This window comes from Camelina sativa, chromosome 20 (genome assembly GCF_030686135.1).
Source record: "Camelina sativa cultivar CO46 ecotype springtype chromosome 20, ASM3068613v1".
Classification (NCBI taxonomy): Eukaryota; Viridiplantae; Streptophyta; class Magnoliopsida; order Brassicales; family Brassicaceae; genus Camelina; species Camelina sativa.
The window spans coordinates 25,018,169-25,044,623 of NC_141899.1; the positions used below are offsets into that span (position 1 = coordinate 25,018,169).

Below are 26,455 nucleotides of genomic sequence, written 5' to 3' on the forward strand. Positions count from 1 at the left end.
GACCCTTCGATCGTGTATGTTCGGCCGTGTCTGTCCGGCCGTGCCTGTTTGGCCATGACCGATCGTCCGTTTCGGTTCGGTCATGCCTGTTCGGTCATGACGCCTATTCGGTCGTACCTGTTCAGTCACGACTGTTCGTCCATACCCGTTCGTCACTGCGTCCCATAACCAAGCTCCAAGCTCCCAGCTGACTCGTTCACTGTCCACTACCGTCCAGCTGGCCGAGCTCGGTCGAGCTGACTCTTGCTGTCCGGGAGCTGGCCGCAGCTGTCCGCAGCTGACCTAACTTGTTCATCGAGCTCGCGGAGCTCGTTAAGCTCATATTCCAGCTGGTTGAGCTAGTAGCTTAGCTACTTAAGCTCAGGTAACGATCATTTTCCTTAAAACAAATTGCCCCCCTTTAGGATCACGGGACGCGGGCGTTACAAGTCTACCCCCCTTAAAATGAATTCGTCCTCGAATTCGGTGGGTGTAGAACTTCCCGACCTTCTGGTCGATGTTTCCCGACCTTTTGGTCGCTGTTTCCTAACCGTGGTCCTTCCGGGACGCAGTCGTAATTCCCGACCTTCTGGCCGATGTTTCCCAACCTTTTGGCCGATGTTTCCCGACCTTCTAGCCGATGTTTCCCGACCTTCTGGCCGATGTTTCCCGACCTTCTGGCCGATGTTTTCCGACCTTCTGGCTGATGTTTCCAGACCTTCTGGCCGATGTTTCCCGACCTTCTGGCCGATGTTTTTTGACCGTGGTCTTTCCCGGACGCGGTCCTAATTTCCGACCTTTTGGTCGATATTTCCCGACCTGCTGGTCGATATGCTATGTGTTCAACGTTTTGAACCATCGCTCGATTCACGGGTGCATTGTGGCAAACACATTCCCGTTCCCAAGCATGCTTTCGGTCTTATCAGCGATTTCCATTTCGTCCGAACAAATAGCACAATCGCATACGTCCTCACAGGATCGCGCATGCTCTGATTCCAACTTGAAAGACCCCGACCCGGACGTCCCAGCGTCCGCGGTCACGGCTTCCATTTGGCCCTATTCCCGGCCGAATATCCTTTAACTCGTCCAATTAGCTTTGGCTTGTGGCCTTGCTTTATGGACCTTTATACGCAGCGGAATAACATATTAACCTTGACCATCCCTTGGTGCTTAGCCATACAACCAACCAACCCCACAGGCTTTGCAAAAATTAGGGATGGAGACTTATAGTCCCTTCGGTTCACGATGATCGGTTGCACTGTCGGCTTTCCGTACCACTCGTGTCCGAAGCTTGGTACCGGACATACCGTCCGTTGACCTATCGGTCATACCATGATACCTCAGTCGACTCGTCGGTCTTGGTATCAGAGCCAGGTCCGATCGAACGATCCAACCCCATAATCGAATCGCCGATCGACCTTCGACCCGGTCGATACTTCTGACGGACTTGCCGACCACCCGACCGATCAATCCAATCTACGGCTCGTATCGTCGATCCTTTGATCACCCAATCCGACTAGCGATCGAATCACCGGTCAATCCTCAATCGATCCGTCCATTGGACGCGGATTGTCGATGCCCCTTTCGATCGATCTGATGCTACGGTCGAACCATCACTCGTCATGCGATCAGTCCGACTCCATGTCCGAACAGCCGCTTATTCTTCGATCGGCTCGACCCAATAGTCAACCCGTCGCTCATCTCATCGTACTGTCGATTGAGAGGTAGCGTGCGCATCAGTTCAGACGATGTACCGTAGTACTTGCCGAGCCGCACCCCCTTTTCTACCTCAGACTTGATGGACGATGGATGGACGATGATGGTGTCCTGGAATGAAGGCAACGCCCTCTATTTATAGGGTTCTGGCCGAAGTCTAGGTCCCAAAAGGTACCTATCCGACGAGACCCTTCGATCGTGTACGTTCGGCCGTGCCTGTTCGGCCATGACCGATCGTCCATTTCGGTTCGGTCATGCCTGTTCGGTCATGACGCCTGTTCGGTCGTGCCTGTTCGGTCAGGACGGTTCGTCCATACCCGAGCTCGGAGCTCCCAGCTGACTCGTTTACTGTCCACTACCGTCCAGCTGGCCGAGCTCGATCGAGCTGACTTTAGCTGTCTGGGAGCTGGCCACAGCTGTCCGTAGCTGACCTAACTTGTTCATCGAGCTCGCGGAGCTCGTTAAGCTCATATTCCAGCTGGTTGAGCTAGTAGCTTAGCTACTTAAGCTCAGCTAACGATCATTTTCCTTAAAACAAATTGCCCCCCTTTAGGATAGCGGGACACAGGCGTTACAAGATTTGTGTTTAAACTCCTTGATTTCCAAATATTCTCTCCCACCAATTACGCATCTCCTAAATCAATCAACGGAAACAGAATTAAATTATGGGATATGATGATACCATAAAAGACAGAATACATAATTATCTCTCTAATTATTCGCTTCATCAGATCTTTTTGATATCATAACAATTGTGTAGAACAACCTAATCGGGTTCCCTATAAATAATAATCACCTAAAACAAAGATTATACACAATCAATCACATCTATACATCACTCACATTATGGCTGCTACTTTTGCTTTCTTGAAAGATGTTCGTCCCTACAAAACCTCATGGAGGGTTCAAGTGAGGTCATCCATTCATGGCGTCTACATACCAAAAACGCTGGTGAAACACTTGAGTTGGTTTTGTCAGATTCGAAGGTAAAAATAAATTTTTACGTTTACGAGATACAATTATTGTCTATTACTAATGCATCTTATCTCTTTCATTCTTTCAGAGTAAAAAGATTCATGCATCAGTGAAGAAGAACTTGGTAAACAAATATGCGAATAGGTTTCCTATTGGTAACTAGGTTTTCATTGAGACATTTGCTCTTAGCTATGCAAGTGGTCAATTCAGACCAACCACGCATATGTACAAGATGTCATTTACCAATGGAATTATGGTCATGGACAGTGACCCTGTTTCTGATGCTAGCTTCCTTACCTTAACTAAGTTCAAACACATCCACAGTGGTCAAGCTAATCCGCACATATTTGTTGGTAAGTATGTACTTACAATGTTTTTAATATACACTCAATATATATTTATATTATTCATTATGCAGAGGTTATTGGTCAAATTGTGAGTTTGGGTGAATTGGAGGACCTCGAAGCCAATAATAAGCCTACCAAAAAACTCAATATTGAGCTCCGGGACGAAACATAATGCTTATATGCTAATATCTCTATATGATTATTATGTCGGATAACATTTGCAATCACTAATCCAACTTACTCATTTGCATCAGAGATGAAAGAATGTCATGTATCTTGTGGGGTTCCTTGGCCGAGCATGTTTTTACATCCTGTCAAGACTCTGATGGAAGTATCATCACCTGTGTCCTCAGATTTGTGAAGATCAAATCCTACAAGGGTAAAAACATTTAATTATTACGATTTGTTTATCATTTAACAGATCCATTATTCCATATACTTATGAACATACTTATTCAGGTGTCAACTTTTTGACTAATTCGTTTGATGCATCTCAAGTCCATGTGAACCCACTATTCGATGAAGTTGATGTTTTCAGACAAGCGTAAGATTATCTATCATAATAAAAAAAGTTCTATTATTTGTCTTAGCATAATTAGTGAGTTTGAATTGAATCATAAGTATGTATATAATCGTATTTTAACAGGCTCCCTGATGATGGCGTCTCTCTCATATGCCGCCAGAGACAACCAAGGTGGGGGATGGTTGCTGTTCAAGCTGAAAATGCAGAAGATTTTCCTAGGAGAACAATTGAAGAGTTGAAGAATTATGTTGAGGTATGTAAAGCTTATGTTAACTTTCTGGATTTATTCTAACTAATCAATAAATACATCTATCTATAGATTGGAAAGGCAAGGATTCATTGCACGGTCTACGCCATTGACACAGACTGGGCTTGGTACTATATTAAGTGTCGTTCTTGCAATAAGAAAGTCGAGAAAGTAAACGATGGGGATAATGGGTTGAATAACAATGGTTCAAAACCAAGGTTTTGGTGTTATAAATGCAATACTGTCGTCACTAATGTTGTACCACGGTAATGAAAATTTTACATTCAAACTATTTTGAATCTATATTTATTACTTTACAATCAAATCCCATTTATATTTATTACTTTATATACATTTTTAAGGTTCATGCTCTATGCTAATGTCATGGACGCTACTGGTGAGACAAAATTACTATTGTTTGATTCTATTTGCTCTGAGATTATTAGGCAGTCTGCCCCATCAGTTCTTGGTGGCTCAGTTGATGAGGTTAGCTAATCATAAGATAATATTCCCATTAATTTTAAGTAATGACGATGTTGCATACTGTGTTCACTAACTACCATTTCATTTTAATTGTCCTGTAGATTATAGATCCTGAAAATTTGCTTGATCCAGTGAAATGTCTTATTGGAAAGACTTATCTCTTTCTGGTAAATGTTGAGAAAGCTAACATATTTGATGGTAAAGACAACTATAAGGTCTCCAAATTCCTCTTGAAAGATGGCCTACTCGACGAACAACTGTTGAAAAATTCTTCTAAGACACTAAATGCAACATCTACTGTTCTGGTGACCAGGTAAATGATCTACACATTCAGCTAGCATCAGAAACAGGGGACCAGAAGTAATTTTCTTTATATAACTAGCTATTGTTTGTTTACAGGGACCTCTCATGTTAGAATGTAGCCCGCATACTACCGACTCTACTACTCCATCCTCACCATCTGGGAAAATATCCTGAGAGAAAGAAAAAAGTTTTCGTATAAGACATGTATATAAAATAGAACGCATTTAAAATATGTTCTATGAAAATAATAAACCATGTATATATAGTCAACTACAAGGCTTACATATATTCATGAGGTTTATAACTATAGTACTCCATGCCAGGCAAAACATTAGTATATGGTTTATCCAAATCTTGGTTTTGCAAGACATATTATCAATTTATAATCCAGAAAGTATTTAAACCAACTTTCTATAATGACAACACTCAATCAGCAGAAAAATGCTGAATCCCTAAAAACATCAAATCAGCAAAAATATTAGTATCCCATAACTGTCTCCTTTTTAGTTGTAATTGAAACCAACTATCTATATTTACTACTCAATCAAATATTTGATTCTAACTACGCAATCATTACTCTTTTTAGTAGACATATACTGGAAAAAATCCAACCAACCTGTTTAAGCACTGAAATAAACACCCTCACATCATCCACAGCTTATCATATTCGACCTAATTCATCTTCAAAAAATAAACCCAACCATGAAAAAAAACAGGACCCTTCTCTGTCGGATTTTGATTCTAATTCTAATCCATCCAAAAAAACCCGTTTGATTCAAAGTTCTACTCCTAATAGTCAGATTACTCGATCAAATGCATCTAATAGTAATGGTTTTGTTCTTCTAATTACAACTTTTAGCAGGGTTTTAAACGATATTACCAACCTTGGTAATTCTTCTACTAGTCATTTTAGGACACCAACATCTCTTCGACAGTCCATTCCTGCCAAAAAAACACCACATGCTCTGGGTGATTTACAACACACATACTTTTGAAAATCTTTGGTATGAATTTATCTTCATTGCGACAGTAAGATACTAAAATAACATAACTAGTGTCATTACCAGGTTCAAGTTTTTACTCGGGCATGCCTTCAATTGAAAATAACAGCTCCGGTTTGACTCAAAAATTTTCAATAGATGTTCTCACGAACATCACCAATCTACAGTGCCGGGTTGCTTCAACAAAAACACTTCCTTCTGCTGATATCCACAATAAACAAAAAGGTTAATTTCTTACCTCAAATCCCTTTTAAACAGCTACTACTCATACATATAAACTGACTCAATTGATATTTGTTATAAAGTGAACCAATGTGCTGCTTCTACATCATTCATAAGGAACCATAAACAATCAAAACATGGCACGACAGTCGATATGTTTCCTATTAGAAATTTGCAAGAAGAATTTGAAAATGCATTACCCACTACTTTTATGCAAGGTAATCTATATATACATACCTTTTTGGTTTTACCTATATATAGTTATGATGTTTTCTATAACAAAATTATAAGACACAATATTTTAACTGTTCACGGTGACAAATAGGTCAAACTTCATGTTCTATGAACTACGAACCATTAGTAGAGAGTAGTACGGATGATGAAAGCATGGACCAGTTCAACGATGATAGTTGTACTGACAGTAAAACTGCAGAGGAACATGCCTACTATATTAGTACAACTGACGATGAAACTGACCAGTACCCTGATGAAGAAACTGAAATTCCAAGCAATGATAATATAGAAATCCAGAATGGTACAGAACAACTCACTGATGTATCACATCAGATCGCCAGAAGTGAAGAACATATAAAATTCATGGCTAAAGTGGATCAAATGTTGCAGAAAATAAGAGAAAATGAATCAGCTGATCAGAACATCCCTCAACCAAAGAGAAGAGGTCGACCACGTTTGCAAAAAAATTTAAATTGTTCAACACCAATTTCTAAGAAATCAGGTATCAATCATTTCTTATATGTTCGAATAATGTTTTTGTATCGAGTTATATATTTACGTGGTCAGGAACTGTTTTTTTTTTCCCAGATTATCTTGACCACGGTGATGCTACATACATGTGTAAGTATTGTGGTGCCTTCATGTGGTATGATGAGCGTATAAACAAAAGTAGGAACCAAAAATACCCAACATTTACACTATGTTGTGGTCAAGGAAGTGTGAAATTACCCTTTCTAAAAGAATCTCCAGAGCTTATCAAGAAATTGCTCAAAGGGAATGACGCAATGAGCAAAAACTACAGAGAAAATATTAGGATTTTTAATATGATTTTTGCCATGACTTCTCTTGGTGGAAAGGTGGAACAATCTATGCCAAAAGGGAAAGGGCCTAACATGTTTCGATTGCAAGGAGGAAACTATCATTTGATTGGCAGTTTAAAACCGGATGAGGGTGACTATGCTAAGTATTCACAACTTTATATAGTTGATACTGAAAACGAAGTAGATAACAGAGCTATTGTCATCAAGTAATCTTTCTACCTACATATCTTTTATATATTTTAGTAACTTCACTATACTTATGTTTCTTAATTCATGTCTTGCTTATTTCTGAAGCAAGGGAAAAAATTCAAAGGCAACCGCAGAGAAGCAAAAACTGAATAAAGAAGTTATCGAAGCCCTAATGAAAATGCTCAATGATGTAAACCCTTATGTCAAAATTTTCAGGTCTGCTAGAGAGAAGTTTCAATCAACTAATGATGAGCCATTTCACATGCGTATTGTCTCTGATCGAAAAGGTGTAGATGGGAGGATATACATTATGCCTACAACATCAGAGGTAGCAGCTTTAATACCTGGGAATTTTAAAAAACAAATGCCTGACCGTGATATAGTCATTCAAGAGAAGAGTACTGGTCACTTATAGAGGATTAGCCAAATTCATATCTCCTATTTGGCTCTACAATATCCTCTCATTCTATGCTATGGTGAGGATGGTTTCAGGCCTGGGATTGAGAAGTGTTTTGAGAAAGCCAACAAGAAGAAGAAGAAATGTATTAGCATGAGACAGTGGTTTGCATTCAGGATTCAAGAGAGGGAAAACGAGTCTCATACTTTGTTGCATTCTAAGAGGTTGTTCCAGCAGTTTCTTTGTGATTCTTACACAACTATCGAATCAAACAGACTATCTTACATCAAGTTTAATCTGTCCAAACTAAGATGCGAGAACTACAGCTCCATTAAAGAGGCAGCCGCAGCTGGAACAACTACTATGGGTGAAGAAGGTAATCAAATTAATATACCTTCTTCTTTCACCGGTGGACCTCGGTATATGGTTCAAAGCTACTATGATGAAATGACAATCTGTAAACATTACGGATTTCCTGACCTATTCATCACCTTCATATGCAATCCTAAGTGGCCAGAGATAACAAGATATTGACAATCAAGAGGTCTATCTGCTGATGATAGACCGGATATTGTTGCAAGGATATTCAAAATCAAGTTGGATTCTTTAATGGAAGATTTGACAAAAAGGAATATTCTAGGAAAGACAGCTGCGTGTAAGTTTTTTCTTTGATGTACTCGAGGTTTTATTACTGTCTCCAAAATTTAATCATATCCTCATTACACTTTGTTGCTATTATTTCAGCTATGTATACTGTCGAATATAAAAGAGAGGATTACCACATGCTCACATTCTCTTATTCATGGCTCCTCAAAGTAAGCTACCAACGGCTGACGACATTGATAAGATCATTTCTGCATAAATTCCAGATAAGGAGAAAGAGCCAGAGCTCTATGAAGTTTTTAAAAATTCAATGATTCATGGTCCATGTGGTTCAGCTAACAGGAATTCTCCGTGTATGGTTGATGGAACATGTTCAAAGAACTACCCAAAAAAACATCAAGCTATTACAAAGGTTGGTGGTGATGGTTATCCTGTTTATAGAAGGAGGATCACTGATAAACAAGTTTTCACCCAGGATATCAATTCCCTATGCAGTTGTAGTACAAAGGGTTATCAATCCAAATGGTTGTTTATCACTAGCAGGAAGATTATGATCAGAACAGTGCAAGTCAAGCCAAGCAATTAAGGGTTTTGATCTAAAAGTCCTAAATAAATAAAAGAAGATAATATAAACAAGAAACCACACGACCTAAGCACTCGATGCAAGCATTCGAGTACAGGATCGGGTGGGGTGATCGAGTATGCAAATGAGATATGAACAACTCGAGGTATTACTCGATGCAGGTTATCGTGTACCTGATCGGGTAAGGGATCAAGTGATGAAAGAAAATGCAAACAATTAAAACACGAAAGCTTCTAAGGATGGGGTAATCGAATCCTAAGTATTCTTGACCAGTACAGATGCCTTACATGCCTCAAGCAAATATTTCCTAGACAATGAATCTCTAAAATCTTGTTAACACAGTCTCGCACTAGAAACAATCAACCTTGAATCACTTCCCTACCCAACTCTCGTTGGAGAAACATGACCAAGCAGGCATTAAGATCCGATTCATTATTGTCAGTAAACCCCTTACTCATCTAATCTCTTAGGCTAAGTGAGTAAACCTCTAGCATTGGTTGATTCAAGCATCTCATCTACACCTCTCGGTGGTAAAACGCCCTAGATCTAATCTCAACCTCTCTGTCTGTTGACAGCATTAAGAACACCAATCTAGAAGGAAATCTATTAAACATATACAATAAAACTAAGGCATCCTAACCGATCAAGAACACTAAATCATCTATCCCATCCCTAGAAACTTTACTACACTACTCGGACATAATAACAACAAACAAAACAACAAATATGAACGAAAATTGCATTATAATAAACGGTAGAGTAGAGAAGAAAGAATACAAGATAGAAATCTAAAGAAATGATAAAAAGTTATGAAATAAAATCTAAAACAAAAGGGAAAAGTGTTTGAGTCGCTCAGTTCTCCCACAAAAGCTCTCGCTCTCTAGTTTGAGGGTCTGCGGCGTGCTCGTTTGAGAGGAAGGAGAGGAGGGGTTTATATATGGAAACCCCTTTGACCTAGCTTCCCAGACCTGCCCGATGGTCTACTCGATGGGGTACACGAGGATGAGGTCGGGTTACACCTCGGGTAGTTCTTCGGGTGTTCTTCTTGCTCTTGGATCCTCGTCGATCGTGTTGGGGTTCAGACTTGTCCTTCCAGCTCGATGGCTCCTTCCGGTACATGCTCGGGTTTGTCCTTGTTTTTCCCCATTTTAGGCACTTTAGCACCTGTTTTCATCCAAAACATGCAAATACAAAAATGCAACACCCTAAATGGTCTAAAAGTGAATTCCTACAGTTAATGACCTAAAAATGCTAAGTTAGAGATATGAACAATGCAAAATATGGACAAAAAAAGATGCTAAAAACATGTAAATTAGAGAGTTATCAATCAGAGAAGACTACATTGAGAAAGGTGGTATTAAATGTGACAATAGGTATGTTGTGCCTTATAATAAGAAGCTCTCTCTTCGTTATCAAGCTTATATCATTGTGGAATGGTGTAATCAGAATGGTTCTATTAAATACTTATTTAAGTATATCAACAAAGGTCCAGATCGTGTTACTGTCATTGTTGAGCCTGTAGATCAGTCTAAAACAAATGAAACTGTAACTCCTGGCGAATCACCAAATACCACTGAGAAAAAGAAGAATGAAATCAAAGATTGGTTTGATTGCAGGTAGTTATTATACACTCAAATTTCATTCCGCCTATGTTATTCTTTATCACTATCTAACTTGGCTTCATGGTAATTCTATCTTTTTAGATATGTATCTGCTTCAGATGCAATTTGGAGGATTTTCAAGTTTCCACTTCAAAATAGATCTACAGCAGTTCAGAGACTGTCTTTTCATGTCGAAGGGAAGCAACCTGCTTATTTTGATGGGAAGGCTCATATTAATGATTTTCTGGAACATATACTTAATCAAGATTCATAGTTCATGGCTTGGTTGACTTTGAATAGGATTAATGTTGTTGGAAAGAATGGGAAACGAGCTAGAGAACTTCTATATGCTCAAATTCCAGCATATTTTATTTGGGATGGAAAGAATAAGCAATTTAAGAAGAGATCAAAAGGTTTTTCTTTGGGTCGTATTAACTACGTACCTAGAAAAATGGAAGATGAATACTATCTGAGGGTGCTTCTTAACATTGTCAGAGGTTCTTGCTGTTTTGATGACATCAAGACATATAATGGTGTTGTATACAAATCGTACAAAGAAGCATGTTTTGCACGTGGAATTTTAGATGATGATCAAGTTTTCATTGATGGTTTGATTGAAGCAGGTCAGTATTGTTTTGGGGATTATATGAGGAATTGTTTTGCTATGCTTCTTCTATCGGATTCTCTTGCTAGACCGGAACATGTATGGTCTCAGACATGGCACCTTTTATCCGAGGATATAGAAACAAAAAAGAGAGAACAGTACAACAATCCAAGTAATTATGTACTCATATGATCGCCTAATTCTCAAAAATTAGAACCATTTCGAATACTATTCGGTTTCTCTACTGACACCGACTTTAATTTTTGCAGAATTAACTCTGACAGAAGCTCATATTAGAAACTACACTCTTCAAGAAATAGAAATGATTATGTTGTTTATTGGTGGAACTCTCGAAGACATTGCGCATTTCCCTCAACCATCACGCGAAGATATTGATAATTCCAACCGGTTAATTGTTGATGAGATGAGATATAACCGTGAGTTTTTGGCAGAAAAACATGCTGAATGGATAAAAATGCTAACGACTGAGCAGAGAAGCATATACGATGATATCACTGGAGCTGTATTCAATAATTTAGGTGGTGTGTTTTTTGTTTATGGCTTTGGAGGAACAGGGAAAACATTTGTGTGGAAAACACTAGCAGCCGCTGTTAGATCAAGAGGACAAAATGTTCTTAATGTCGCTTCCAATGGCATCACATCTTTGTTGTTAGAAGGAGGTAGGACTGCTCATTCAAGGTTTGCAATCCCTTTGAATCCTAACGAATTTTCAGTTTGCAAAATCAAGCCTAAATCAGATCTAGCAAACTTGATCAAAGAAGCATAACTTATTATCTGGGATGAAGCTCCAATGATGAGCAAGTTCTGTTTTGAATCTTTAGACAAAAGCTTTTCTGATATTATCAAGAACAGAGATAACAAGGTATTTGGTGGAAAGGTGGTTGTTTTTGGAGGTGATTTCAGACAAGTTCTTCTAGTAATAAATGGAGCAGGGAGGGCAGAAATTGTTATGTCATCAGTTAATGCTTTGTATCTTTGGGATCACTGCAAGGTCCTAAAGTTGACTAAAAACATGCGACTATGTGCATACAATATAAGTGTGGATGAAGCTAAAGAAATCCAAGAATTTTCAGATTGGTTATTGGCTGTTGGTGATGGTAAGATTAATGAGCCTAATGACGGTGAGGCTCTAACCGATATCCCAGAAGAATTGTTGATTGAAGAAGCAGAAAATACAGTAGGAGCAATTTGTAAGGAAATTTATGGAGATCCAACAGAAATGCACAAAGAAAATGATGCTAAATTCTTTCAAAAGAGAGCTATTTTAGCACCGACCAATGATGATGTCAACCCAATTAACCAGTTTATGCTAGAACATTTGCAAGGTGAGTAAACGTTTGAATAGCTAATGTTTTTCAACAATTAAGTGTCATTTATATCTTTACGATCTTTAATATATTAACTGTTTATGTGCTTCTAGGGGAAGAAAGGATCTACCTAAGTGCTGATAGTATTGATCCTACAGATTCAGATTCACTGAACAATCCGGTAATCACTCCAGATTTCTTAAACAATATCAAGCTATCAAGTTTGCCACACCATGCTTTACGTTTGAAAATTGGTGCACCGGTTATGTTGCTTAGGAATATTGATCCAAAAGGTGGGCTGTGTAATGGAACTAGGCTCCAGATTACTCATGATATCTTGTGTTTTTATGAGTTTTGAAGCTTATTTCCTCATAGTTTTGTGCATATTCATGAGCATTTAGGTTGTTTAGGCTGCATTGTGCATCAAGTATGGTATTTCAGGTGTTGGAGTGGAGATATGCAAGGAAAGTGTGCTTTGGAGCCAAATAAGTCAAGGATTTGCAAGGAAATGGAAATGAAGGCAAGAAGGCCAAACAATCGACCAGCCAATCGACCATTTGGTCGATCAACACATCATCGGATTCGCGGACTCCAGTCGATCGAGCAAACGATCCACCATTTGGTCGATCAAACCACATTCAGATCCCTCGGACATGACACAGGACAAAACGATCGACCAATGCAATCGACCAAATGGTCGATCGTGACACGAGCCGAGACTTCGGAGCCTTGGACGATCGACCAAGCAATCGACCATTTGGTCGATCGAGACGCAAGCTGGACTTGAGCGTGACTTTGGAGCCTTGGACGATCGACCAATGCAATCGACCATTTGGTCGATCGAGACGCAAGCTGGACTTGAGCGAGACTTCGGAGCCTTGGACGATCGACCAAGCAATCGACCATTTGGTCGATCGAGACGCAAGCTGGACTTGAGCGAGACTTAAGCGATCGACCGACCGATCGACCAAATGGTCGATCACGACGGAGGACCAATCGACCAAATGGTCGATCAAGTGGTCGATCGTGTGCCATTTTGAGACCAAAACCCAGTTTGTTCCGGTTTTCTCTGAATTGTTTAATTTTAATCCGGTTTATTCCGGTTTAGTTTATGTTTTCCTATAAATACTAAACCCTAATTGTGATCTAGAATCTCTTATCTTATCTCTTATCTCTTGTTAAGTAGCCACCTAGGGTTCTTAAGCTTTTCTACACTTGGTTTTGTTGAATCTTTGGTTGATTTTCCAGTTTTAATAGCAGTTTCTCTTTAAAATCTCCTATTCTACAATCTTTAGTTATGAAAAAGATCAAACCTCTACCTTTGTGTGATCATAACCATGAGTGAGTAGATCTTTTAGGACTTTGGACTTGGTAGATTAGGGAGATAGATGATTGATCTTTGATGTCTAGGGCTTTATTTATGCATTTCCTATCTTGATTAGTGATAATAATGCTAGATAGCTTTGATCAAGCTTGAATCTAGACTTTAGGATTTCCATGCCCACAAGGTATTTGATGAAATTCCTGAACCAAACTTTTCAAGAGCTTTGCATTCCTAGCCAATGGAAATTGATGATTAGGGTGCTTAGTGGTATTTGGACTTGTTCTTAATGCATTAGTGGTATTTGGACTTGTTCTTAATGCATTAGTGGTATTAGGGTGATGATTAGGGTGCTTAGTGGTATTTGGACTTGTTCTTAAGTGGTTGATCGTGTGCCATTTTGACACCAAAACCCGGTTTATTCCGGTTTTCTCTGAATTGTTTAATTTTAATCCGGTTTGTTCCGGTTTAGTTTATGTTTTCCTATAAATACTCAAACCCTAATTGTGATCTAGAATCTCTTATCTTATCTCTTATCTCTTGTTAAGTAGCCACCTAGGGTTCTTAAGCTTTTCTACACTTGGTTTTGTTGAATCTTTGGTTGATTTTCCAGTTTTAATAGCAGTTTCTCTTTAAAATCTCCTATTCTACAATCTTTAGTTATGAAAAAGATCAAACCTCTACCTTTGTGTGATCATAACCATGAGTGAGTAGATCTTTTAGGACTTTGGGCTTGGTAGATTAGGGAGATAGATGGTTGATCTTTGATGTCTAGGGCTTTATTTATGCATTTTCTATCTTGATTAGTGATAATAATGCTAGATAGCTTTGATCAAACTTGAATCTAGACTTTAGGATTTCCATGCCCACAAGTGTTTGATGAAATTCCTGAACCAAACTTTTCAAGAGCTTTGCATTCCTAGCCAATGGAAATTGATGGTTAGGGTGCTTAGTGGTATTTGGACTTGTTTTTAATGCATGCTTGTCTTGTGATTACCTTTGGAAGTTGTTGATTATCACTTGATTAGCATAGGATCTCTATCATGGAAATGAATTGATTTGCATAAGTGTTCTAGCCATAGGATTGTTCTTGATTGTTACTTAGACAACTAGGATTGATTAGCTATCTCCCAAGTCAATTACCTTGCCCAAGGTTCTCTTGTTAATTCTTGATTTTCAGTATTATTGCTAGTTGTGTTCTATTGCCTTGAGTATGCATTGTTTTGTTTACTTTGTTTGAATCATTTTGATTAGTTAAGTAGTGACATAAGAACTTTTACTTGATTAAGAATAGATTAATCATCTTTGTGTATTCTTGGTGTGTTGGTTAATGCAAATTGTGGATTGATAATAATTGATACTAAAAGTTACTACATCAACTCAACTAGCTAATCACAATGTCGAAGCTAGAGTAATAACAGGTGACAGAAGTGGTGAGATAGTTTTAATCCCTAAGATAAATCTAACACCTTCAGATACTAAACTGCCATTCAAGATGCGTAGAAGACAGTTTCCACTATCTGTTGCATTTGCTATGACCATCAATAAGAGTCAGGGACAGTCTCTAGAGAAAGTAGGACTTTACTTGCCTAAACCTGTGTTCTCTCATGGCCAACTTTATGTGGCATTGTCTAGGGTGACATCAAAAAAAGGTTTGAGAATACTAATACTAAACAAAAAGGGAAAGATTCAGAAGCAGCCAACTAATGTTGTTTTCAAGGAAGTTTTCCAAAACATACACTGAGTCATCTACTTCTTCGAAGGTAAACTTTACATATCTTATATTAGTAGCTAATTCATTTCTTCGTTGGAAACACAAAGAACAATAGTTTGGGTTTAATTGTTATGTTTTTTAAAAAATTCAGGTGCCTCATTATCAATAAGGCCACTGATTCGAGACCCATGAAGGAAGCATATCAGAACCGATTGTTAGGACTGATATGAATCAATATTTTTCTTATTGTAATTTTTTTATTTAGTTTCTAAACACAGATTCAATTTACTTTCATTATCATAACCGATTAAACACAATTTATATAATTTTTGATTGACACCCAAGTGATTTAACCATTTGCTAATCACTTAAATTTGTAAAACTCAATGCAGTGAACACACAGAAATTTTTTAAAACTAATTGTAGTGAATGCATATATAGATACCAACCTTAATCAAATTACCTTCAAGACGCACTGTGCTGATAGCAGTACTTAATTACATTTATTTTCTTCATTTATGAACTTCAACCTGAAGAAACAAAACACAATTAGATATATATATAACAGTATCGGTTAAGGTTGATTATTAGAACTTAAACAAATTAATATACTATTTACCATCTTACCTTTTCTAATTGATGAATCTATATATACATTATCAAACACTTTTATTAGTCATTGCTTAGAAACTCAACTAACTTGCAAAGTAAACCTAGATTATTTTCATTAAAAATTTAAAACAGCGGACCAAAGCCTAGATGGAACATAGTACAAGAGATATGTGAATGCTTTACAATAATTACCTCGGAAAAAAAATATACAGAATAAAATCTCCAGGATTGAACAAAATTGATAAAAAGAAGAGAATAGTTTGTTCCTCATCTTCCTCTTCATGTTTCTTCTTTTCTTCCCACATTGACTTTTCTGTCTGACATACATAAAACTCCATGTCAAAATTTAATTTTATGTCACAAAAATACCATTTTACTAAAATCAGTTCACAAAGCAACTAGCAGTATAACGTACCTTTATCTGTCTAAGCTATCGTGTAGCAATCTGGCAAAAAGTAAACTCATCAGTAAAAAGATGTAACACATTAGTAAAATTTTATCAGACAAGATCATCATTAACAAATGATACCTCATGTTCTACACCACTTCCTGATGCCAAGGCTTCAAGGACATTGATCCTTGACTGATATTTTTCCTAACGAGTTTTGAAAATATTGTTTTGCTGTACATAGACAAGAAGAAATTACTCTCGCAAAACCAAAAGTTGAACATTTCTATTTAAAACTTTCTTCAAGTAAACAAAATCATACCGTTCTGAGATGCTCAACTTGAGTTGATATACGTCGCTCAATCTCCTGCACGACTTTTCTCAAGAGGAATGCCACACGCTGATCATTGCAGAGCTTTTGTCAAAATATTTCCCAAGAAGTAAAATCATAAATGAAGGAATCATACAATATGATATGAACTGTTAGCTTTCAAGTAGTACCTGTGGGATTTCACCATTCCTATCAGTAATGCTTTCATCTAAAATTCCATTCACCACGCTCAAAAGTGACTGCGTAGGAGCATTTTGCATCAAACATAATCCCATGACATTGGAAAGACACTTCAAAAGAAATGTGGATATTCATTAACAAGGTTTAGAGGAACTACATCTAAGGTACTTGATTTCATCATTTCAGAAATCTTTGAAGCTTGAAGATCATAACGCCCCTGTTTCATTTGGAAAACCTCATGAAACTTGTGTCCTCCATGGTGCATTGATCCAGGGGAAGATGGATCTGCCGTAAACAGAAGACAATTAAAGAACCACTGAACAGTAAGAATATATAAATACACATATATATGTAACAATGCAGTGAGCCAAACAGTAAAAAAGTGCGTTGCTAAGAGTACCTAAATGGAAGAATCAGAAAAAGAATTTCAAATTTAAACATGGCACCGATTTACCCTTCTTAGATTTCTTCCCTATGCAATGGTCCAGACAGGAATTGCAGGAGGACTTTAAATAGTAGTTCATCCTACACAAACAAATTGATCAGATGAATTTTAACAACACAAAGACCAGATGAATTGATATCCACAGCCTCGGAAAAAAACATAACTTTTATCGGATTCAGAATGGTATCCATTTGGGAAACAAAGATAAAGGGGGCACATGATCCATTACGATTGAACTTGAAAGACTTTGAACCATTTCCCTCAAGAACCAAGTCACTAGATACAAGAACTAAATTCTCTTGGATAATCTCTCTGACCATCACGCGATTGGTGTAGAAAGATCCACCCACCTCCTTCTGATTGAAGCTAAGTGAAGGAAAACTCCAATTGTTTAGTTTCTGATGCTTGAAAACAAAACCCCAATTACAAAAGCTACGATTGAGAAAGCAAGAAATTCATCTATTATTTCTGATTTAAACATCGAAGAATCAGAAATAGAACTTCAAATTTACCTTCTCTCTACATGATTATTGAGTAATTTAATCTATTATTTCTGATTTAAACATGGAAGAATCAGAAAAAGAACTTCAAATTTTTCAGATTTGAAAAAACAAGATCGTCGAAGATGATAAGAGAAAAAAAAATTTGACGTTTCTTTTTCTCTACGGACAATCAGATTTAGTCGGTGGAGACAAAAAAAAAAAATTAAACTAATTGTAAGCAAAAAGACAACAAGTTAAATATTTGCAAAAAAGCTCCCAACTATAACAAATATTTTCTCTGTATACCTAATAGATTAAAATTACAACAAATATCCAATTATAAAACACTCCACCATTTTAATGGTACTAAATCATATATATATATATATAAATAAGGTTTTGATCTCTTCTTATTGGTTGATTTTTATTTAATGCTTTTTATTTTTTTTTATTTTTTATTTGTTTTATAATTGTTTGATTGCTTTAAACAATATTTAAGACCCAATTAGCACAATACAATAACTTACACATTAAAATAAAATTATAACTGAAATAATTATATTCATATTCCACCACTCAATTTTATTCAAACACAATAAATTATAATTATAACTCTCATAATTCTAAATATAACTTCCATCATTTCTTATCATATAAATAAGCATTCTCTCATTCTCTCATATCAGCATTCTTTTACTTTCTCATTTTTACATTCTCTCATTCTCTTCCACAATACCTCAAATCAGTTTTCATTTTTTTGGTTTTGATTTCTTATTTTTGTTGTATGGGTTACAAAAAACTAAATGAAATTTCATTGTAAAATTGTAATGCTAAATTTTAATTTTAGAGACTGCATGATATATATTTTACATTGTTCTTATTTTTATTCATCTCCATTATCTAATTTGGATTATCATCTTATAATTAATCATTCTCTTCCCCTCTTCCACCAATATCAAATGTTGTTATATCTCATATGTGTTGTAAGAGTTTGATTCTATATTTTAATTTAGAAAGTGTTATATATATTTTACATTGTTCTTATTTTTAAATATTCATCTCCATTATCTAATTTGGATTATCATCTATAAGTAATCATTCTCTCCTCCTCTTCCACCAATCATATGATGTTATATCTCATGTGTTGTAAGAGTTTGATTATATATTTTAATTTATAAAGTATTATATATTTATCATTTTTTCAAATTTTATTTTATTTATATAAAAATAAAATTTTCTTTTATATTTTTTGCCTTTCTAATCTATTCATATTTTTATTTAATGCTTTCTAATTTTTTTTTTTTGTTTTCTAATTGTTTGATTGCTTTAAACAATATTTAAGACCCAATTAACACAATACAATAACTCACACATTAAAATAAAATTATAACTGAAATAAAATAAATTATGCATTAATCATATTCAACCACTCAATTTTATTCAAACAAAATAAATTATAATTATAACTCCCATAATTCTAAATATAACTTTCATCAATTCTTATCATATAAATAAGTCTTCTCTCATTCTCTCATATTAGCATTCTTTTACTTTCTCATTTTCACATTCTCTCATTCTCTTTCACAATACCTCAAATCAGTTTTCATTTTTTTTTTGTTTTTGATTTCTTATTTTTGTTGGATGGGTTACAAAAAACCAAATGAAATATCATTGTAAAATTTTAATGCTAAATTTTAATTTTAGAGACTGCATGATACATATTTTACATTTTTCTTATTTTTAAAGATTCATTCCATTATCTAATTTGGATTATCATCTATAAGTAATCATTCTCTTCTCCTCTTCCACCAATATCAAATGTTGTTATATCTCATATGTGTTGTAAGAGTTTGATTCTATATTTTAATTTAGAAAGTATTATATATATTTAACATTGTTTTCAAATTTTATTTTATTTATATAAAATAAAATATTTCTTTTATATTTCTTGCCTTTCTAATCTATTCATATTTATTTTTTAGAATTTCCATAGTTAAATTTAAATTTACATATGTTGGTTTTAACAAAAAAAAAAGTTTATTTGAGAATTAGATGTTCCTATTCCTTTTAAATGATCAATGTGTAACATATTATACTTTTGAATCAAATTATAGACCCACCAACACTCACATTTAAATTAAATGGGTTTTAATTTTAGGAGTTGGAAAAGTATAAAAGTTTATTTGTAAATCTCATAATAATATCATAGTAGTGTTCTTAATGAATTTAATTTAATATAAGAGAAAATGTTAAAATTGTATTAGTATGCACTTTTGTAACTCTCAAATATTTACCTTTGATACATCGATTTCTGTATTATCTATTAAAAGAAAGACACATATCTCACTATAACCCTCATGGCCTCATATTTCAAATCTCATATAATTTTATAAATTCTACAATATCATTATTTTTCTTTGATTTAACCAATGATATCTTAACTTAATAAAAGTTTAGTTTATTTGAATAGGATATACATGTAATATATGATATATAGTTTAATTATTTTTTTCTATATGAAACATTATCATTTAATATAAATCAAAATCCAGACACAACTAAAAACTTTAAGATAATAACCTAATAAAGTAGTTGCTGTTTTTTTATTTTATTTTTATGGAAAATGTATTAGTCTAATAATCTATGGTTAGACTCATTTAGTTATATATGTATGAGACATTGCAAACCTACTGTTTATTATTTTGATTTTTTTTAATTGAAATATTTTAAATCACTTTAAGCTATCACCATAAAAATATATATATATATACATAACTAACACCACAAAATAAATTTTATGAAAATATATATCACAATGATTTTGAAATATGACTACAACTACAAAAATATATGGCATATGGCATGTAAGATTTTTTTTTTGGTAAGAGCATATTGCATGTAAGATACAATATGATTTAATTGCACTAAAGATATTATCATCAAAAAAAAAATTGATTTCTTTACTTTATTTAAAATAATAACACCGAAAAAATAAAATAATAATAACATATTATTTTATATTATTTTTCAAAATAGAATAGCGATTATGTAAGAACTCACGCGTAGCGTGAGCTAACATCTAGTCATATATAAAAGTAAGGTTTCACTCTCTCCTTATTGATTCATTTTACATTTAATTTTTAAAAAATAATATTTATTTTTCATTAAATAAAAGTGTAATAATGTACATTAATCTATACTTTAAATCCACACTTTACTACTAAATTGTAACTGAAATGAATTGATTATTTTCCCATTCATTTTCATTCAAACACACTTAATTGTAACTTTTCTAATTAATTTATTTTAGAAATGTAATTTTCATCCCTTGAAATCCTAGAAATAATCACTCTCACATTATCATCCACCATATCTCAAATTCTAAATATTTTATTTGTTTTATTTATGTTCTTGCATGGGTTCAAAATTTATGGTAAGAGTGTGATTATATACTTTCTTATATATATTTTATATTTTGTTCAATTTTTTTCTTTGTTTTATGTATTTCTTCCTTCATTCTTTGTATTCTTATTATTTTTAATTTTCAATTACATATGTATAATAAAATATTTTATAAATGTAACTTCTATCCTTTGAAATCCTAAAAATAACCATTCTCACATAATCATCCACCATACCTCAAATTCTAAATATTTTCTTTGTTTTGTTTATGTTCTTGCATGAGTTCAAAACTCATGGTAAGAGTGTGATTATATATTTTGTTTGATTTATCTATTTTGTTCAATGATTTTTATGTATTCTTCTTTCCTTCTTTGTCTTCTTTTTATTTTAAATTTTCAATTACATATGTATAATAAAATTTTGGTGACTGTAAAAAACAATTATCGATAAAGATTCAACAATGCTAATTCAATCAAAGCCCAATGAGGGAATCAAGCTAAAGAAATCATCTTCATTCATATATATTTATTTTATTTTTAAAAGTATGCAATATTTTAACAAAATAAAATATTATAATAGAATTAGTAAATCAATTTTTTTAACTTTCTCTTACCTCCTAAAAATTTGTAATACATTTTTTTGTATACTCATCATTATATTTAGTTTTTGTGATCCAAAATATAATTATATAAAGATCATTATAATGTTGATTTAATTCAAAATTTTGTAATATAATAATTTTCTATAAAAAAAATTGATATTCCATTTCCAAAATTTTACTACAAAGAGGAAATCATTAGAATTGCAATATAGCTTAAATTAAGGTGAATATAAAAGAGATTAAAAATTAAATTAATCTTTGGGATTCTTTATTGCATTCATATGATTTTATGAGGTTTCACTCTCTCTTTCTTGGTCCATTTAGCATTTAACTTCTAAAAAAATAATATTTATTTTAATTAAATAAAAATGTAATAATGTACATTAATCTATACTTTTTTTTTTTAATTTTTTTAACGGCAAATCAATTTTATTATATCATAAAATTGTTACATGATACATTATACATCCATTCAAATACAACCATTGAAGCAAATAAAGGAAATTGAACACAATTTCGATGAAGAAGTGGAAGTAACCCTGCTTTACAAACGAAAGCCTTACAGGCAACAGATGAAATCTGTAAAGTCCCCTCTTCATATACTCGTCAAGGGCTAACACCTTATAGATGAAACTCCCAGATGCTTTTTGCATCACTTTGATTAAACATAAACACTGATATGTTGCTTGAAGTGGTTCTTGATCATGTTTTCTGGGATGCCATACACTTCGCTGCCGATTAGTTTCACACATCACCTTACTGTTGTTCCTATGTAGACTTGCCTTTCCGGGATCCCATATTCGCCGACCAAAACACCAATATAGTCTTTGAATCTTATACTTTATTCCTTCTTCACAAGAATTTTGAAATATTGGTCATCATGGAGAGTTGACAAACTCTTCACGGAGATCACGGGCTTGACTTGAATAAATCCAGGAAAAGAATTCACATTTACTCGCCAAGCAATAATCGGCTCCACTATCGGAGAAATAAGCCAGAAACGATTTCGTTTCAGATCACCAAAGTAAAAGACTCTAATCGAAGTTGATTGCGTTTGATTAATTGTTGATGTTGTTGGAAACAAACTCAGTCTTGATTGACTCTGAATCTGATCAATCCAATTCGCTGGTACAGTCACCAACACAACCATCACCATGAGAAAGAGAAAACAAACTGCAATTAGCCATCGTAGAGCACATAGACCTATAATCAAATCAATCGATGTAACCATCTCTGGGAAAGGTGCTTCTGATTTCGGATCTGGCAACGGTTTTGAAAAAAATTGGTAACCGTTTTTCTCAGTTGGGAAAACGATCACAAACATCGCTGCCATCCTGAAGAAGAAATTTAATCGACAAATCTGATGTAATCCCATACTAGTTATTAGTAAATAAGAAGAAAAATAATGAAAAAACTGAACAGGAACCACCGGCAAACGCCGGCGGCCCGGAAAAAACAAGAAGAAAAAGTGGTTTTGTTTTTCTTAATGTGTTTTTATGTACATTAATCTATAATTTAAATGCACACTTTACTACTAAATTGTAACTGAAATTACATAAATTATGAATTGACTATTTTTCCATTCATTGTCATTCAAACATACTATAAATTTTAATTGTAACTCCTCTAATTAAATTATTTTAGAAATATAACTTCCATCCCTTGAAATCCTTTAAATAACCATTCTCACATCATCATCCATCATATCTTAAATTCTAAATATTTTCTTTGTTTTGTTTATGTTCTTGTATGGGTTCAAAACTCATTGTGAGAATGTGATTATATATTTTGTTAGATATATCTTATATTTTGTCAGTTTTTACCTTTGTTTTTATGTATTCCCTCATTCCTTCTTTGTCTTTTATTAAATCAATTTTTTTTAACTCTCTGTTACCTCCAAAAAATTTGTAATACATTTTTTTGTATACTCATCATTATATTTAGTTCTTATGATCTAAAATATAATTATATAAAGATCATTTTAATATTTATTTAATTCAAAATTTGTAATTTATGATTTTCTATAAAAAAAAATTGATATTCCATTTCCAAAATTTTACTACAAACAGGAAATCATTAAACTTTAGCCTAGCCATATAGCTTAAAGTAAGATGAATATATAAAAGAGATTTAAAATTAAATTAATCTTTTAGATTTTATTGCATTTCATATGATTTATAGGAAATATATCTAATTCATACCTAAAAATAATTTTGGAATTTAATTATTAAATATTTTAAGTAAATTTTGAATATCATAGTAAATTTTATTTTTTATCATTAAATTTTTTTTTAAATAAGTGGTATATTTTCATATTGTATGATTTAAATAAATAAAGTGTAATACTGACATTTAAGAAATTTGTTTGTTATATATGTATTTTGAGGGAGAATTTCAAAAATATATATTTTTCATTACCACTTTTCAGAAATATCATTTTATAAAACTTTATTAAAAAATCTTCTCAGAAAATCCTCATAATTTATAATTATTATATAAACTAAAATAAATTAACATAACTAATACAACAGCCCGCACATATGCGCGGGATATTACCTAGTATCTATAAATACAAAAGTATTAAAATATAAAAAGAAAAACCACCTAAAATATGGTTGTCAAATTATGGTATACTCATCTAATTATTTACAATAATAGTATTAAAAATATATTTAAACTACATTGTAAATACAAATACAAAGAAACAAAAATAGACTAATAGTTTATCCAAGAGAATTACATGAACAATAATGCTATTTTAAATTATTAACCCGCGGTCAAACAATATATATATACACAATAGGAATTATACAATATATTAGACTTTTAAAATTAAAAAATTTACAAAATATAAAACTAATTAGTTACATATATAGAAAAAATAATTAATTTAGCCCCGTGGTGTACCGCGGGTGTATATCTAGTTTATCATATTCTTGGGTGGTTCATTACCAATAAGTCTCGTAGTCGTCGCTACTACATTGTACTTCTAACCAAAATAGTGTGACAAATGCAGCCTACGGGTTTTCATTCCTGGACAGCTTTGACAACTTGGGTAAAAAAGTTCCTCTGTTAGATCCCCAACTCTCCTCAGAAAAATTGTAGCTCACGCTATCGTATATGGGTTTTGGAAACAAAGGAATAATCTTCTTTATAACCAGCAAGTCCTTCTTCGACCGTGTTCAGGCAAGTGGATAACCTAGTTCGCAACTCAATCACAGCAAGAAGAAATCTCACGACGTTCGCCAACTTGATGCAACTTTGGTTATAATGAGGATTTCTCTTCTTGTATAGACCTAACTTTTTGTAAAGCCTCAATATTTTCGATCCTTAATAATACTTTTTTTTTTTTTTTTTTTTTTTTGTCAACAAAAGATTAGCTCAAACGAGCCAATTTGGTGGAAAATTGTTTACATACAAAACATGATGCGGAGTGGTACGCGCTTGGCGTGCCAGAGAGTCCGCACTTACATTTGCGTTTCTAGGAATAAAAGATAGGGAGAAAGTCGAGAATTCTGTCCTGTCTACCTTGATGTCGTCTAGGTACGCCGAGAAAGCTGGCCAGTCCGAAGGAGAAGACACCATCTTCACCAAGTCTGAACAGTCTGTGTAGAACGCCACATCTCTGAAGTCATGTCCGATCATACACCGCATTGCCCAAATGAAAGCTTCTACTTCAGCATGCAAGGGAGAGAGATTTCGTCGAAAATTAGTAGCTCCTTTTATCAGCGTTGGGTCCTGGACCGATGAACAAACCCATCCTGCACCAGCAAGCGGGTCACTCGGTTTCCAAGATCCATCTACGAAACAGCGATACCCCGTAAAAGATGTTGGAAGATTTACGGCGGGCCTCCTCTGACCGGGCTCTGGTGCGTTTACGGCTGAGGTCAAAACCATAATATCACCCTCCACCTGCGCCTGTTGCCATGTCATAGCCTCACCTTCCGCGACCAAAACAATTTCCTCGGGCCGCTCGTCAATATTTTCATAGACCCGTGCATTCCGAGCTTTCCAAATATACCACATAAGCCAGGGAAACGTTGAAACCTGAGATGCTGGATTATTTTGACCCAAAAAATGATCAACATTTGCAAACACGGACTCCGTGGGGAAAGAGTTCGGCCCCACCGGTACATGTGCTAGAGCCCAAACCTGGCGAGCTGGAGGACAAACAAAAATGGCATGATTTATTGTTTCCTCCTCAGCACCACACCGGACACATCCCGGATCGCACGCAATGCCCCGCCGTGCCAAATTCGCCGCCACCGGGATACACCCTGATAAGACTTGCCACATAAAATGTTGAATTTTTGGTGAACAAGGAACCCTCCAAACACTAGCCAGTAGGGAAGTAATCTTTGGACCACATCCAGAAGCCTGAAAAGTCCGAGGAACTTCCTGACGGGCCAAGTGATAACCAGACTTCACCGTATACTTTCCCGTTTTTGTAAAATGCCAACCGAACTGGTCAGCATTTTGAATGCTACGTAAAGGTATCGCCCTTATCAATTCAACATCCGTCGGATCGAAAAGCTCATTGAGCAAGTCCAAACGCCAAGTATTTGTTCGACGATCAATTAATTGAGTCACGGTTAGATTGGGGTCCATATGCGGGCCCGTGCGTAAAGCTGGTCTCGGGAATTGAGCTGGTATCCAGGGGTCATTCCATACTGAGATGGATTCCCCGGTGCCAACCCTTTTAATAAGTCCTTTGTATACCAGAGAGCGAGCGGAACAAATACTCCTCCACCCATACGAAGGAGAATAAGACCGAATTGGATCCAGGGGGTGAGTATTCCTATAGTACCTACTTTTAAAAACCC

At 34.8% G+C, this 26,455-nt stretch overlaps 1 protein-coding gene and 2 pseudogenes across 29 annotated transcripts; 2 read left to right on the forward strand and 1 right to left on the reverse strand.

The window, feature by feature from the left end:
- Positions 1-2,534: 2,534 nt before the first annotated feature.
- LOC109131222 (replication protein A 70 kDa DNA-binding subunit B-like) lies at positions 2,535-4,747 on the forward strand (annotated as a pseudogene).
- Positions 4,389-17,907, reverse strand: LOC104771272 (kinesin-like protein KIN-14P). 28 transcript variants are annotated; one of them, XM_087505760.1, is made up of 13 exons: positions 17,660-17,835; positions 17,312-17,513; positions 17,157-17,227; positions 16,860-16,987; positions 16,693-16,761; positions 16,514-16,591; positions 16,333-16,425; positions 16,219-16,248; positions 15,996-16,120; positions 15,655-15,721; positions 5,638-5,775; positions 5,458-5,515; positions 4,389-4,743 (listed from the first exon to the last, which is right to left on the reverse strand). In XM_087505760.1, the coding sequence occupies exons 3-7, from the start codon at positions 17,224-17,226 to the stop codon at positions 16,399-16,401; spliced, it is 372 nt and encodes a 123-aa protein (XP_087361886.1). In that variant the 5' UTR covers position 17,227; positions 17,312-17,513; positions 17,660-17,835; the 3' UTR covers positions 4,389-4,743; positions 5,458-5,515; positions 5,638-5,775; positions 15,655-15,721; positions 15,996-16,120; positions 16,219-16,248; positions 16,333-16,398. The 28 variants fall into 28 exon arrangements, with proteins under 28 accessions (XP_087361886.1, XP_087361887.1, XP_087361882.1 ...); XM_087505761.1 differs by having other exon boundaries at positions 5,638-5,772; positions 17,660-17,829; XM_087505756.1 differs by having other exon boundaries at positions 15,641-15,721; positions 17,312-17,545; positions 17,660-17,829.
- Positions 6,139-15,607, forward strand: LOC147919321 (uncharacterized; annotated as a pseudogene). Its single transcript, XR_015592272.1, has 9 exons — positions 6,139-6,532; positions 6,619-7,057; positions 7,146-7,368; positions 7,522-7,856; positions 8,001-8,092; positions 8,182-8,252; positions 8,376-8,452; positions 9,940-11,000; positions 11,098-15,607. The product of XR_015592272.1 is annotated as an uncharacterized LOC147919321 (transcript).
- Positions 17,908-26,455: the final 8,548 nt, after the last annotated feature.

What these genes read in the sequence shown, in the direction of transcription:
- LOC104771272 (XM_087505747.1), bottom strand. Translation starts at nt 17,226, where the DNA reads ATGAACTACTATTTAAAGTCCTCCTGCAATTCCTGTCTGGACCATTGC. An exon ending in TGAAATCAAGTACCTTAGAT is followed by an intron (nt 16,762 to 16,859) that starts GTAGTTCCTCTA and finishes GCTCCTACGCAG; the next exon opens with TCACTTTTGAGCGTGGTGAA. An exon ending in AAGTTGAGCATCTCAGAACG is followed by an intron (nt 16,426 to 16,513) that starts GTATGATTTTGT and finishes GTCTATGTACAG; the next exon opens with CAAAACAATATTTTCAAAAC.